Source organism: Nycticebus coucang, chromosome 4 (genome assembly GCF_027406575.1).
Source record: "Nycticebus coucang isolate mNycCou1 chromosome 4, mNycCou1.pri, whole genome shotgun sequence".
NCBI lineage: Eukaryota > Metazoa > Chordata > Mammalia > Primates > Lorisidae > Nycticebus > Nycticebus coucang.
The window spans coordinates 136,794,528-136,809,160 of record NC_069783.1 but is presented as its reverse complement, the minus strand read 5'-3'; the positions used below and the strand labels follow the sequence as shown (position 1 = coordinate 136,809,160).

Sequence of the window (14,633 nt, the reverse complement as noted above, 5' to 3'; positions counted from 1 at the left end):
GGGTCAGGACACTCAGTGTTCCTCTAATTCTTCACATCTGGAATGCCCAGATGTGTCAGAAAGACAAGTAGGGTTTGGGATCTGGAGACAGTGAGGAGCAGTGGGGGACATTTCTGAGATGGCCCCACCCACCTGGGAAACCTCTGAGGGCCTGCAGGGGAGTTCAGCCATCACCGCGTTCACTGTGTTAGATTTGGGCCACAGCACTGACCTGCAGGACCATGAGTCAGTCCACCTCCAGCCATGGGGCCAGCTGATCTCATTTACTCTTTCTCCTGCTGTCCTGTGAGTACCCAGGCAGGTGGCCCAGGAACAGACAGAAAGCAAAGTCGTATTTGAATGTAGTGGCTCCACCCCCATGAAGACAGTGGGAAATATAAGGAGAATTAGTAGAGTTTAGTCTCCAAACTAGAACTTCAGGGAGCAGAACTTGAGTCTGCACCATGCCCTGGGCTCCTCTGCTCCTCACCCTCCTCACATGTCATACAGGTGAGGGTGCACCTTACAGTGGGTGTGGGAAAGGGAGCTATGGGATCCTCACCCAGCTCTGCTCCACTCCCCTCACTCTCACTCACAGCGGTCTGTGATTCTGCTCTCACTGTCCTCTCTGTCCCCCTTACAGTGTCTCTGGCCCAGGCAGGGCTGACTCAGCCCCCATCGGTGTCCATGGGCCTGGGACAGACAGTGACACTCACCTGCACTGGGAACGGCAATAATGTTGGTAATGAGGGAGCGGTTTGGCTGCAGCAGCACCCAGGTCAGTCCCCCAAACTCCTGGTGGACAGGGTGCACAACCGACCCCCAGGGATCTCAGAGAGGTTCACGGGGTCCAGGTCAGGAAATGTCGCTTCCCTGACCATCTCTGGACTCCAGAATGAGGACGAGGCTGACTATTTCTGTACAGCATGGGACAAGAGCTCAATGGTTTGCACGGTGCTTCAGGCCAGTGGGGAAGTGAGACAAAAACTCATGGGCTCCCCTTGCATCACTCAGCACGTGGGAACCTCACAGAGCATTGTGTAAACTAGACCTGTAAAAATGACGGCTTCCTAGTCATAATATTGTGTACTATTCAAGACAGTAAAAAATATTAACATGAATAAAATTAGTAATTAACAAGCCTGTGTTAGGCAACACCACTGAGTATATATGTGGCTATTTGCACATATGAATGTATATGTGCCCTAGTATTTGGTAAAATGAAATATAAGGCTTAACTAAGTTTTCTCAGATTTTTCTTGTGTCCTCGGTTTGGAGCTGCTGGAGTCCATGCTCAGATTATCCATCTCTCTGCTCTTGCCAGTCCCTTCACCAGGGTCACCAGAAACTACCTCCCTCCTTGTGGTCTGGGCACATGTCCTCACCTCTCATTAGAACACCCTAAATCCTCTTCAGTGGGGATTCCTTGACCTACACCATAGATCTGGACATGAACATCACACTTGATTGATGCTTCTGCAGTCCCACTTCCCTGTCTATCCTCATCCCCCACTTCCCTGTCTACCCCCATCCCCTACGCAGACAATGTCCCCACTTTTTATTGTGCTCTTTCACTCTGACAATCATGAGCAGTGTCTGAAACAGGCAAGGTAGGAGATTCCGGGTATGTTTGACAACAATTTTGACTCCGTTTTGAAAAAAAAAAGAATAAATCATAATTCAAAAATCATTTTCCACAGAGATGAAAATCTAAGTGTGAGATCATCAGGGTTCCTTCTTTTCTTGGGTTGTGACACCGGACGAAAGTACCATGTGAAAAGACCAGTGTCCTACGTACTTACAGCTGTCACAGTGAGTGGAGGAGGTGGGCCCTGTGGCCAGCAGGGGACGCTGTGTGATGTGCTGAGAACGAGGGTGCTGTGCAGACAGCTGGTAAACCACTCAGCTGGGGGGAAGGAAGTTGACCACCGTGTCCTCACTGATGTGTGACGTGTGACTTTCCTCCACCTGTGAGTCCCTGCCCACTACCCCTTCTGCTCCTGAGTCTGACTCCTACTCCATTGCTTCAGATTTGAGACATTGCCTCCTTGTCTTCTTATTTTTTGAAAGATTTTTAAAGCTTATTTAGTTTTTCACTATTTATTTTTTAAACGTGAAATTTATTTATTTATTTATAATTTTATATTTTTTCTTAAATCATAACTGTGTATATTGATGTATTTATGCGTTTCAGTGTACTGGTTTAATATACAATGTGAAATGCTTACATTGAATTAAGTAACACATCCATCACCGTTATGCTCATTTCTTAATAGTTTTGAAATGTACCACTGCATCACGCACATTAGGTGAGGTCCCCCCAAATGCTCTCCCTCCTCCCATCACCCCTTTTTCCTCCCCTCTCTCTCCTCTTCCCTTCTACTTTCTGGACTATAGTTACGTTTTACCATTCATATGAATGTGTAGGGGATTATATATTGATTTCATAGTAGTATTGAGTACATTGGATACTTTCTTTTCCATTCTTGAGATACTTTACTAAGAAGAATATACTTCAGCTCCATCCAGGTAAACATAAAAGTTGTGAAGTCTCCATCTTTTTATGGCTGCATACTATTCCATGGTGTACATATACCACAATTTGTTAATCCATTCATGGGTTGATGGACACTTGGGCTGTTTTCAAGTCTTGGCTATTATGAATTGGTCTGCAATAAACATTCTGGTGCAAATGTCTTTGTTGTAAAATGCTTTTTGATCACCTGGGTATATACCTAGTAGAGAAATTGCAGGATCAAATGGCAGGTCTACTTTTAGTTCCTTGAACATTCTCCAAACTTCTTTCTGGAAAGGTCATATTAGCTTGCATTCCCACCAGCAGTGTAGAAGTGTTCCCTTCTCTCCACACCCACACCAACATCTGTAGTTTTGGGATTTTTGTGATATGGGCTAATCTTACTGGAGTTAGATGATATCTCAAAGTGGTTTTGATTTGCATTTCTCTGATGATTAAGGATGATGAGCATTTTTTCCCTGTGTTTGTAGGCCATGCGCCTGTCTTTATCAGAGAAGTTTCTGTTCAAGCCCACATAGAAATGAGGTTACTTTTTCTTTTCTTGTTGATAAGTTTGAGTTCTCTGTGGATTCTAATTATCAGACCTTTGTCAGAAGCATAATCTGTAAAAAATCTTCTCCCATTCTGAAGGTTTTCTGTTTGCTTTACTTTTCTGTGCTCTTGGCTGTGCAAAAGCTATTTAGTTTGATCAGATCCCAGTAATGTATTTTTTGGTGTTGCTTCAATTGCCCAGAGGTTCTCCTCATAAAATATTTTCCAAGGCCGATATTTTCTTAAGCTTATTTAATGAAACAAATTTTAGTTTTACAAAAGATCTTCAGAATTTAATAGAAATAAACTGCATTATAACTTGCTATCCTGTTGTGATTTTTTTTTTTATATTTCAGTTTAATGTGAGAGCATAAACAATTAGGTTACAATGTTTGGGTTTGTTAGGGAGAGTCCATGTTGTAGTGTATTTATGTCCTGCACACAGAAGTTGTGCCTTATCCCCTTACACTGTGCCCAGTAAGTGAGAGCATGTCAATCTCCCTCCCTCCCCCCTCTCCTTCCTCCCTCATTCCCTCTTCCCCCAACTGAATTGGGTGGGTGTGTCTCTTATGTGAATATTTGCTTGTCTACTGCAGCGGTTCTCAATCTGTGGGTCGCGACCCCCAGGAGCTATATTAAAGGCCCATGGCATTAGGAAGGTCGAGAGAAGGTTGAGAACCACTGGCCTACTGGCTTCATATTAGTATTGAGTACATTGGATACTTACTTTTCCACTCTAGTGATACTTTACTAAGAATAATGAGTTTCAATTCCATCCAGGTTAATTCGAAAGATGTAAAGTCTCCATATTTTTATGGCAGAGTGGCATTCTGTGGTGTACATATGCTATAGTTTATTAATCCATTCCTTGGTTTTTAGGCATTTAGGTTGTTTCTACATCTTTATAGTTGTAAATTGTGTGCAATAAACAATCTAGTGCAAATGGATGTGGAGAGAAGGGAGCACTTCTATACTGTTGGTGGGACTGCAAACTAATACAGCTTCTTTGGAAAGAAGTACAGAGAATCCTCAAAGAACTCAAAATAGTTTGACTTTCATTTGACTCCACAATCCCATTACTAAGCACCTACCTAGAAGGAAAAAAAATCATTTTATCATGAGGACATTTGCACTAGATTGTTTGTCACAGCTATTTTTCCTCTTTAGTGGTTTTTCCCAAATCTGGTCCAAGAAGGGCTTACAGATGGTTAAGTCCCAGGATACGTGTGGATGGAGTCATTCTGCTCCAATTATAGCCTGGCCAGGAGATGGGACACAGCTGTGATCACAATGCTCACAGTGGAAATTCTGGAGACAAATCTCTGAGGCGTCTCACCATGCCCTAGAGCCTTTCTCCCTCAGTCATTTATAAAAGGAACATTTGCTAGACATTTAGAGGAAGGGGACCTGAGGTCACACAGGACCTACATTCTTCCTCTGGCCCCACAAGCCACATGTGTGTTGTGTCCTCAGACTCATGGCCCTCTGTCTCAGTGTATTGGTAACTTGCTCACAGCCTTCTGCAAAGGAAACTTCGGGAATTTGGTAACTTTCATGCAGTCTGGAGCCACCAGATCCCATAAAGAAGCTCTATAAGGTGAGGAGTGCTGTGCTCTGGACTACCCCCTGAGCAGGAGGCCCAATGTAGACCAGGATGACAGCCTCAGAGGTGACTCTTTGCTCTGAGCCCCAGGAAAAGCTCTAAGACATGTTATCTGTTGTCTTTGCCAAGTGTTTTGCTCCACTCTCACTGTATTTCACCTGCTCTAGCTCATTAGAGATAGAACTATCACTTCTGGAAGAAAACCCTAAATATCTAAGGTCATAAATGCACTCAGGTCCAGGCTTCCCACTCAGGAATGTCCAGCTTGTGGCCCTAGGGCACCATGCAGAATATTTGAGACCTTTTTTTTGCTTCTCTGCAGTGTTGAATATTGCAAAACTTAAGCACAGAGCTTTATTTCTTTTTTATTTATTTTTTTTTCTCATCAGCTTTTTTTTTTTTCTCATCAGCTTTCATTAGTGTTTTGCATTTTAGTGTGGTCCCAAACAACTCTTTTTCTTCCAATTTACAGCAGAAAAAAAACAAGGTTGGACACCCCTGGTTGTCAAACCATTGATTTACCTTGTGTAATTTTATCATCTAATAGTTGCATAACAATGTTGAGAAACGAGGGCACTAAGGGGCTGGAGATACCTTTACATTTTCCTGATCTATGTGGAAATGTCTCCCCTCAAGTAAGAAGCTGTGTATTACCATATTATAAACATATTTCTTTTTTCTGTTTCTGTACCATTAACTACTTTTTTTTAAAATCAGGAATAGCTGTTAAAATTGGCCAGAGTCTTGCAAAATCCATTCATTCAATAATATTTTTTGTGATGTAATAATATGGTGTATTCTATTAAAGACTTTATTATTATCAAAATAACCTATATTTCAGGAGTAAATTTCACTGGACAATTATGTGTCAATTTTTAAGTCTGGGGTTGAATTCAGGTGACCCCACTCATATATCACCCCTGAGAGACTGAAGTCTGGACAGTGGCAGCAGGGGCCACTGTAGGCCTTGCTAGCACATGTGGGTAGGGAGCACCCCCAGCTGCACAATTCCCAAAACTCCCCAGAGCTGGGGCAGTGGAGCCTGCACTCACTGGAACAGACTCAGCAGCTGCGTCCTCCATGGGGTGGGCAGATTCTCCTGCTCACAGGCCTGTGGAAGGTCACAGCAGCTGCTTCCTTCCTTGTCACTCCCATGGGGCAAACTGTGAATTTCACTCATCAGACCAAAAACTAAGCTCGAATGTCAAATAGTACTCAGGCTGGGGCAGAGACCTCCAGTTGGCAAAACAAGTTAGTGTGAATGCCCCTCCTCCTTCTGGACAGTGGAGAAGATGAAAGAGCTCCAGGCCTCTCAGCGCTGCCCCAGGGCCTCAGGAGTCTGTGTCCACCATGGCCTGGACTCCTCTCCTCTTCATGCTCCTGTCCCATTGCACAGGTGAGGACAGACTGCAGGTGCCTGGGCTGCTACCAGCTCCTCTGGTTCAGACCAGCAAGACTCTTAATCTTGGTCTGTGCCCCATCACCATGGGTATCTGTGTTCGCAGGTTCCCTCTCCCAGCCTGTGCTGACTCAGCCACCCTCCCTCTCTGCATCCCCGGGATCATCAGCCAGACTCACCTGCACCCTGAGCAGTGACCTCAATCTGGGATACTATGCAATATATTGGTTCTAGCAGAAGCCAGGGAACCCTCCCAGGTATCTCCCAAGCTATGTCTCAGACTCAAGTAAACACCAGGGCTCTGGAGTCCCCAGCCACTTCTCTGGATCCAAAGATGCCTCGGCCCATGCAGGGATCCTGCACATCTCTGGGCTGCAGGCTGAGGACGAGGCTGACTATTACTGTCTGATATGGCACAGCAATTCTAATGTTAACACAGTGCTCCAGACCCAGGTGGGAGTGAGACAAATACTTCCTGTCTGCTCTCTGGACCTGTTGCAGTCACCCCTGCTGGTGGCCCTGACAAGCCCAGCTCAGGGTGACATCTAGTGTGAACAGCTAGTGTCCTCAGGAGAGCAGCCCTGGCAGGGCCATATTCTTCCCTTCTGTTCTCCTGACAGACTGAGCCAATGCATTTACTCTCTCACCTCATTCATGTTTTCCCGGGAAGATATCCCTTGTTCACAGACAAAAAATAAATCTTCCCAGTAGAGACATTTGGGGAATCAAGAGAGGCTGATCACAGCCATGTCCCACCAGAGTCCATGAGGGGCTCCTAGTGCCGTGATCTGCACTCGAGGACCTCATCGTGCCCAGATTCAATCTGGGTTCACAAGACAACTCCAACCAACAGACGTGGATGCATCCTGTATGCTAAAAATAAAATAGCAAGTATGATGAAATAAAACCGTATCACTTATGATAGAATCAAAATGAAATACTTAAGGATAAAGTAAGTAGGGACAAAATGATACAAAATAATTAAGTAAATATTAAATAGGTGAAGAAATACTCTATTTTCAGTTTGTGTTTTCAAATACTTAATATGGCTAAATCAATATTTCCCAGTTTTTGATAGATTCACTGCAAGGTCTTCCTATAAAATATGCTTTCAGGGAATGATAAGGTAGAATTCTCAGCTAAGAAATAAAAAGCATAAGAAAAGGCATCAAGAAAACATAGCTCTGTGTCAATCTGCTCATGTTTCACATAACCTGACTGTATCTGAGGAAGGGGTGTGGAGTGATAACAAACCAAAAAAAAAATGTGGTTTGTATTTTGGAAAAAGGAGAACTTTATTGCTAATACAGGGGCTTTTTATAGCCCCCAGTATCTATTCCGGGAAGCTGCGTGAAACACGGCTCTCAGCCACAGGCAGGAACACAGGAACAATAGCTTCACAGAAGAGACCTAAAAAGCAGGATTTGACACTGGGAGGAGTGGTTGAATAAACATATTCCACAAGATACAGGGGAGTCATGACTATTCACGAACTAGAATCGTGCCCATACATAATGGTGCTTCTCTCTCTTTCTGTCATGGCCAGGAACTCAGTTTTTAGGTGTTTCTGCAGTGCTTGTGAATAAGAGGGCCTGTTCAGTTAGCAGAGGGCTTAGGATTTCTTTTTCTTTTATTGTTGGGGATTCATTGTGGATGCAAAGAACCAGGTTACATTGATTGCATTTGTTAGGTAAAGTCCCTCTTATATTGTGTCCCTCTCCCAAAAGGTGTGTCATACACCATGACCCTCCACCTTCTCCCTCGTTCCCTCTCCCTGCCCTCCCCTTACCCCACCCCGCACTGTGTACTAGGTCATTATTGTCCTCATATCAGACTGGAGTACAGAGGATTCTTGCTTCTCCATTCTTGTGATGCTTTACTAAGAACAATGTCTTCCACTTCCATCCAGGTTAATACGAAGGATGTCAAGTCTCCATTTTTTTTAATGGCTGAATAGTATTCCATGGTATACATATACCACAGCTTGTTAATCCATTCCTGGGTTGGTGGCCATGTAGGATGTTTCCACATTTTCTCAATTGTAAATTGAACTGTGATAAATGGTCTAGTGAAAATGTCCTTACGGTAAAAGGATTTTTTTTACTTCTGGGTAGATACCCAGTAATGAGATTGCAGGATCAAATGGGAGGTCTAGCTTGAGTTCTCTGAGGGTTCTCAAAACTTCCTTCCAAAAAGGTTGCATTAGTTTGCAGTCCCACCAGCAGTGTAAAAGTGTTCCCTTCTTTCCACATCCACACCAGCATCAGCAGTTTTGAAATTTTGTGATGTGGGCCAATCTCACTGGGGTTAGATGCTATCTCAGGGTGGTTTTGATTTTTTTCTAATAATTAGGGGTAATGAGAATTTTTTTCATATAATTGTTAGCCATTTGTTTTCTTTAGAGAAGTTTATATTTATCTCTCTTGCCCAGTGATATAAGGTATTGTTGGCTCTTTTTAAGTTTATTAATTTGAGTTCTCTGTAGATCCTACTTATCAAGCTTTTGTCCAATTCATAATATGCAAACATCCTTTCCCTTAGTATAGGTTGTCTATTTGCTTTGGTTGTTGTCTCCTTAGCTATACAGAAATTATTTGGTTTAATTAAGTCCCATTTGTTTATTTTTGTTGTTGTTGCAATTGCCATGGCAGTCTTCTTCATAAAGTCTTTCCCTAGGCCAATATCTTCCAGTGTTTTCCTCTTACTTTCTTTGAGTATTTTTATCATTTCATGCCTTAAATTTAGGTATTTTATCCATCTTGACTCAATTTTTGTGAGTGGAGAAAGGTGTGAGTCCAGTTTCAGTCTTTTACATGTGAATATCTAGTTCTCCCAGAATCATTTATTGAATAGGGATTCTTTCCTACAGTGTATGTTCTTGTTTGGTTTACCAAAGACTAGGTGGCTGTAAGATGTTGCTTCCACCTCCGGGTGTTCTATTTGGTTCCAGATTTTAAGTTCACAGTCTTCCATTTTGGCCAAAGCGTACCAGAGGCAGCAGTGATGACTGAACTCTGTTTTCTCCCCTCACTGACAGTGTGGACTGCCCATTTGCCCTAAAGCCATGTAGGCCCTCACTGGGACCCTGATGGACAAGGAGAGCTTTAGAGTCATAAAGTCTTACAGTCAATTAAACCTTTTGTGTCAAACAGGATTGGAGTAACATAGGAACTCCTTATCCCCTTGAAAACTTTTAAGCAATGCAATTCAAAACCAAAAGTTAAAAACAGGTTTATAAATTAAGTTTACAAACTTACATGTATGTGTCAAGACACTGTAGTATTGCTTGTAGTCACAGACATGTAGCAATTTTTGTGAACATAAGCATTTTGCTAAGACCATTCTATCTCTCAAACTGGCCCTTACAATTTCCAACCCTTCTCCCTCCTGTGATGTTTCTTGGGTCTAGAGGGGGAACAGTCTGTCTGTAGAGTAACAGAAATAGAAATAGAAATAGAATAAAAATAGAAAACAGTAATAGAAATCAAACCGGGCCCCATGAGATTTCAGATGAGGAAGCTGTGCAAGCTTTGTTAAGTCATCTCCAGTTTTCAGGATATCATAACACTTTTTTTTTCTTCTTTTACAGAAGTAAAATGAGAGATTATTATAATAGCATTAATTATCTGACAATTAAAGAGGAATTTGGGTATCAGAATGGAAAAGCATTGTTTTTAATTAGGGAGTCAAATAAAAACATCATGAAGTAAATTCTGACCTTTTCTTATGTTTTCTTCTTTTGTAGACAATAACTAAGTAGTATTCAGTCCAAACTTGGGATAATTTGTTATTAAAAAAACTCTATAAACAGAAGGACAAGACTAGGATTTGATAATGGATTTTTGATAATTTATTTTTCTCCTCACTTTTCCATTTTTACCAAAGACAAATCATATTAGAGCCAACTTACTTACAGACTAAATTTTAGCCTCCTTATACCTGGCTTCAGTATATGCACAAAGTTCAGTGAAGACAAACATTAGCCGTATAAAGGTTTGTTTGAAACACTGGCTTTGCTAGAACCATCACCTCCTTTTTAAAAAGAATTTCAAGTTACTTGACTCAGGCACAGTGGCTCATGCTTCTAATTCTAGCGCTCTGCGAGGCTGAGGGGGATAGATTGCTTGAGCCCAGGAGTTTGAGACCAGGCTGGGCAGAGAGACCTCATCTCTCCTAAAACAAAACAAAACAACAAAAAAAAAGTAGCTGGGTGTGGTGATAGGCACCTGTAGTCCCAGCTACTCAGGAGGCTGACACAAGAGGAACCCAAGAGTTTGGAGGTGCTGTGAGCTATGACACCAGGGACCCCACTCTACCAGAGACTCTGTATAATAACAATAACTAATAATTAACCAGAAAAACTTGTTTTCATAAATAAATCTCCTATATATGGGTCATTATGAAAAGTTTTGAGATACCCCAAATTATGAAATGTGAAATCTATGCAGATGGAAACAAATGAAGCCCTCCCAGTAACACTGATAAGCAAAGCAATTTTAATAATTAATAATAATAATTATTATTATTATTTCAGATTACTTAAATGTCTCCTCAGGCGAGCCAGGGAGGTAACTTCCTATATATCCCCACATGAACTGGGCAACTCCTCCCTTTCAAGGTGCCAATGTAGGTTGAGGTTCCTGGACCTATCGAAAAGTAAGTTCTTTCCTTTCCGCAGATCAGGGAACATTATAAATGAAGTATCAGCTCAGTATTTGTTTTTCCAGATGGGTTCTTATTGACCTTATTAAACAACCTGATTCCTCGAACCAGTCTGGGTATATTTGAAAATATGTCAGACCACTCAAACAATTGATAAAATAACCCGTATCTCTGATTATGTCCTTTTATGCAGGTAATAGAAAAACCAATTATGGTTGGACTCACGGAAATGCCTATATTGCCACGATATAAGAACATGTATGAATAGTTTCCAAATTCTAGAGAAATCAAATAGAGGAACAAATAAATGTTTTGAATTACTTACAAAATATACTTTACCAATGTGTTATAAGTTACAAATAGCTTATAAGTTTTCTTTTATTCTGGAAAACAAAAAAAAAAAAATAATTAGCAATGTTTTCACTAATTATTTAGCAAATCTAAATGGTCAAAAATTTAGATCTGTCCTATGTAATTAATTTTGGAACTGCTTGAGGTTGGATTATAGATTTGTTGAGATGTTTGCCTCAGTCCCTCCTTTTGGGGTGTCAGTCCTCACTATGTCCATCATCAGTGTTGACAAATTTAGGCATTTATGCCTCATCATGAGACATATCAGCCATCCCATGCAACTGCAGCTCTGTATGGGAAGCAATTCCTCATTCAGGACACAGAATCTCCCCAACGGACAAAAAGTATGTTGACATAGTTTTAATTTTTGTATAATACATGGGTCACTATGAAAGTTTTGAGATAGTAGACTGTGTTATGGTCCATTATTTCACTTCCAAGAAACACGGTTAACAGCATCCTTTCTGATTCACCCATGCAAGTTTCAATTTGCTTTACTTATCGGTGTCACCGGGAGGGATTCATTTGTTTTCAACTGTATAGATTTCATGTTTCATAATCTTGGGGCATCTCAAAACTTTTCATAATGATCCATGTATAGGAGAGTTATTTATGAAAATGAGTTTTTTTTATTATCCAAATGTGATTAGGAGGTTGACAACCCCAAATAGGTTACTGAGGCAATGAATGATCTCTATCAAAGGAGGTTTATTAAGCCGAAATGTGAGGCTATGTCCAGGAGAAAAAGGAACTACAAAACAAACAAACCAAAACAATGTGACTGCTTCTCCAAGGGGGAATTTTGGAACTATAATTTTTAAGTAGCATAGGGTACACAAAATAAATAAAAGAAGCTGAAGGGCACAGTGAGGCAAAACTGTTGCTTTCCTGTGAGGCCTAGGAAATCTATCTTTGACATAAGATAAAGATATTGTTAGAAGAGGGGAAAAAAGATAGTAAAAACATCAATTGTGTAGGTGTCCCTGGGTAGGTGAAACGTTGAATCTTTCCTTGTCCCTGTTCTGCACCTGGAGAGATAAACTTGTAATTCTTTATTAGTGTAGACAGGGAGGGGACCCAAGCATCCTTGTCCTGTGTGAGAGACATTTCAGCCTGAGCAAGTCCCTCCTTATTCAAGTGAGAGGGAGAGGGAAACGAAGTTCACTGTGAACATGTATGCGCCACCACAGGGGAAGCAAGGGCCATGAAACATGAGATGCCAGCACAACTGTAATAGTTTTTCTATGTAATAAAAAATTGAATTTAATATTTCCTGTTGTTGGCCTGGTGCCCTATAGCTCAGCGGCTAGGGCATCAGCCACATACACCAGAGCTGGAGGGTTCAAACACAGCCTGGGCCTGCCAAACAATAATGACAACTCAACCAAAAAATAGTCAGGAATTGTGGCAGGTGCCTGTAGTCCCAGCTACTTGGGAGGCTGAGGCAAGAGAATTGCTTATGCCCAAGAGTTTGGGGTTGCTGTGAGCTGTGACGCCACAGCTCTCTACCCAAGGTGACATGGTGAGACTCTGTGTCAAAAAAATATTTTTTTTCCTGTTGTCTGTAAACACAATAACTTTTTAAATTGCATATAAAAGCATGGTAAAAAAACAAAAAACAAAACACAGCTTACAATAAAAAAGAATGTTTCAAATAATAACGTTGCAAACCTAAAATGTTTCATATCTTTATATTCAGTTATCTATATGGGTGGGTTTTATTTACATGACTGTAGTAATTATTCCTTCTTTATTCCTTTTTTTTATTTTTTATTTTTAAACTTTTTTTTTTTTTTTTTTGTAGAGACAGAGTCTCACTGTACCGCCCTCGGGTAGAGTGCCGTGGCGTCACACGGCTCACAGCAACCTCCAACTCTTGGGCTTACGCGATTCTCTTGCCTCAGCCTCCCAAGCAGCTGGGACTACAGGCGCCCGCCACAACGCCCGGCTATTTTTTTGTTGCAGTTTGGCCGGGGCTGGGTTTGAACCCGCCACCCTCAGCATATGGGACTGGCGCCCTACTCACTGAGCCACAGGCGCCGCCCATTGTCACTGCCTAGTGACAAACTCACCAATATAAATATTAACAAATCAACCCGTATACCTAAAGCCCCCCCATTATAATGCCAGAACTCTTGCATTTGTAATAAAAATTACGAGTATATTTTTATTTATTTTTGTTTTGGTCAATGACATCTTTTGTTTTATTTAATTGTTTCTCAAATATATTATATGTTAGATATCTTTACAATTTATAGATCAATAATTTCTCTCGGATTTATACCATCCCTGATAGCACTCATTTCTGAATATGGGCCATTTATCTTTATTCTCTAAATAAAATATTATTTTTATTTCTCTCTCTCTCCAAATAGGATGATGTCAGAGCTATCAGGCACCAGGCTCACCTGGAATCAGACACTGGTAGAAGCAATTTAAATTCCTAACTCTGTCCATCTTCACATACTGAATGTGTCTGTCATTTTTGCTCTTAAGAAAAATACTGTGCAGGCAGCTGCCATGGGTCCCTCAGACCTGCCTTAGGGTCTTGGAAGATCCATTCCTAGGGGAGGAGCACAGATCACAGTACATGCAGGTATAGCTATTATTTCAAGTCTGTGGAAATTAGAATGGGAATAAAGAATTCCTAGAATAACCCTTTGGAAATGTTCCTGATGGGCGTCTCCTGTCACTCCTCTGTCATTGGAGAGAAGAGCTCCCTTTTTCACCAGCACTCTGGGAGGAAATCTCTGGCCACCAGGTAGGGATCATATATAAGGAAAGACCTGGTCACCCCCAGTGTAGGGAAGTGAGTCCATTCCGGCTGGCCCCTGCTCTGGACTTGATCCTGACCCACAAAGACTGTGTCTACAGGGACCCCACCTAGGAACAGCCCAGGGAACCAGGGACAGATTCAAATGAGGAGCCCAATAGAGCAGGAAGATTTCCCTGAGCTGATGCGGAGGTGACAGGAGCAGCCACCTGACCTAGGCTGAGTCAGGGGGCAGCAGACAGAGCAGTGGGGAGGCAGGGCTGGTTATGGGACACTCTGGTCACCATGCCACATGATTGTGTGTGCAGGTTTGGCCACCAGGGGGACCATGTGGCTCATTTCTTCATGGTCTCAGGGTAATCAGAGCTGGAACCAGCCACCTGCTCAATTCCAACTATGACCTCCCCACCTACTGTGACCACACAGCCCTGTCCCTGCCTGCCCCTGACACCCTGAGGTTGAGTGGCCTGAGCAGGGCCCAGGGTGGGAGGTTCATGTGCATGGATGGGGCCTATCCTCTCAGGGTAAGAAGAGGGGACAGGCAGACCTGGGGGAGCTGTGCCTCAGCTGTGGGCACAGAAGACAGGAATCAGGACGTCCTCACCATGGCCTGGTCCCCTCTCCTCCTCACTCTCCTGGCTCACTGCACAGGTGACCAGACCTGGGCCAGGGGAAAGGCCCTGGGGAGACCCTGGGGCTCTGCTCTCTCCTCTTGTCTCCAGACCCAGAATCACCATGTCTGTCTCTCCTTTCCAGGGTCCTGGGCGCAGTCTGTGCTAACTCATCTGCCCTCCATGTC

The 14,633-nt window shown here is 42.4% G+C and overlaps 1 gene segment (V, D, J or C); it reads left to right on the top strand.

Annotated features, from left to right (window-relative positions):
• Positions 1–423: 423 nt before the first annotated feature.
• On the top strand, positions 424–1,508 carry LOC128584915 (immunoglobulin lambda variable 10-54-like). The segment is given in 2 exon segments: positions 424–489; positions 623–1,508. Coding segments are annotated over 2 exon segments (447 nt in total).
• Positions 1,509–14,633: the final 13,125 nt, after the last annotated feature.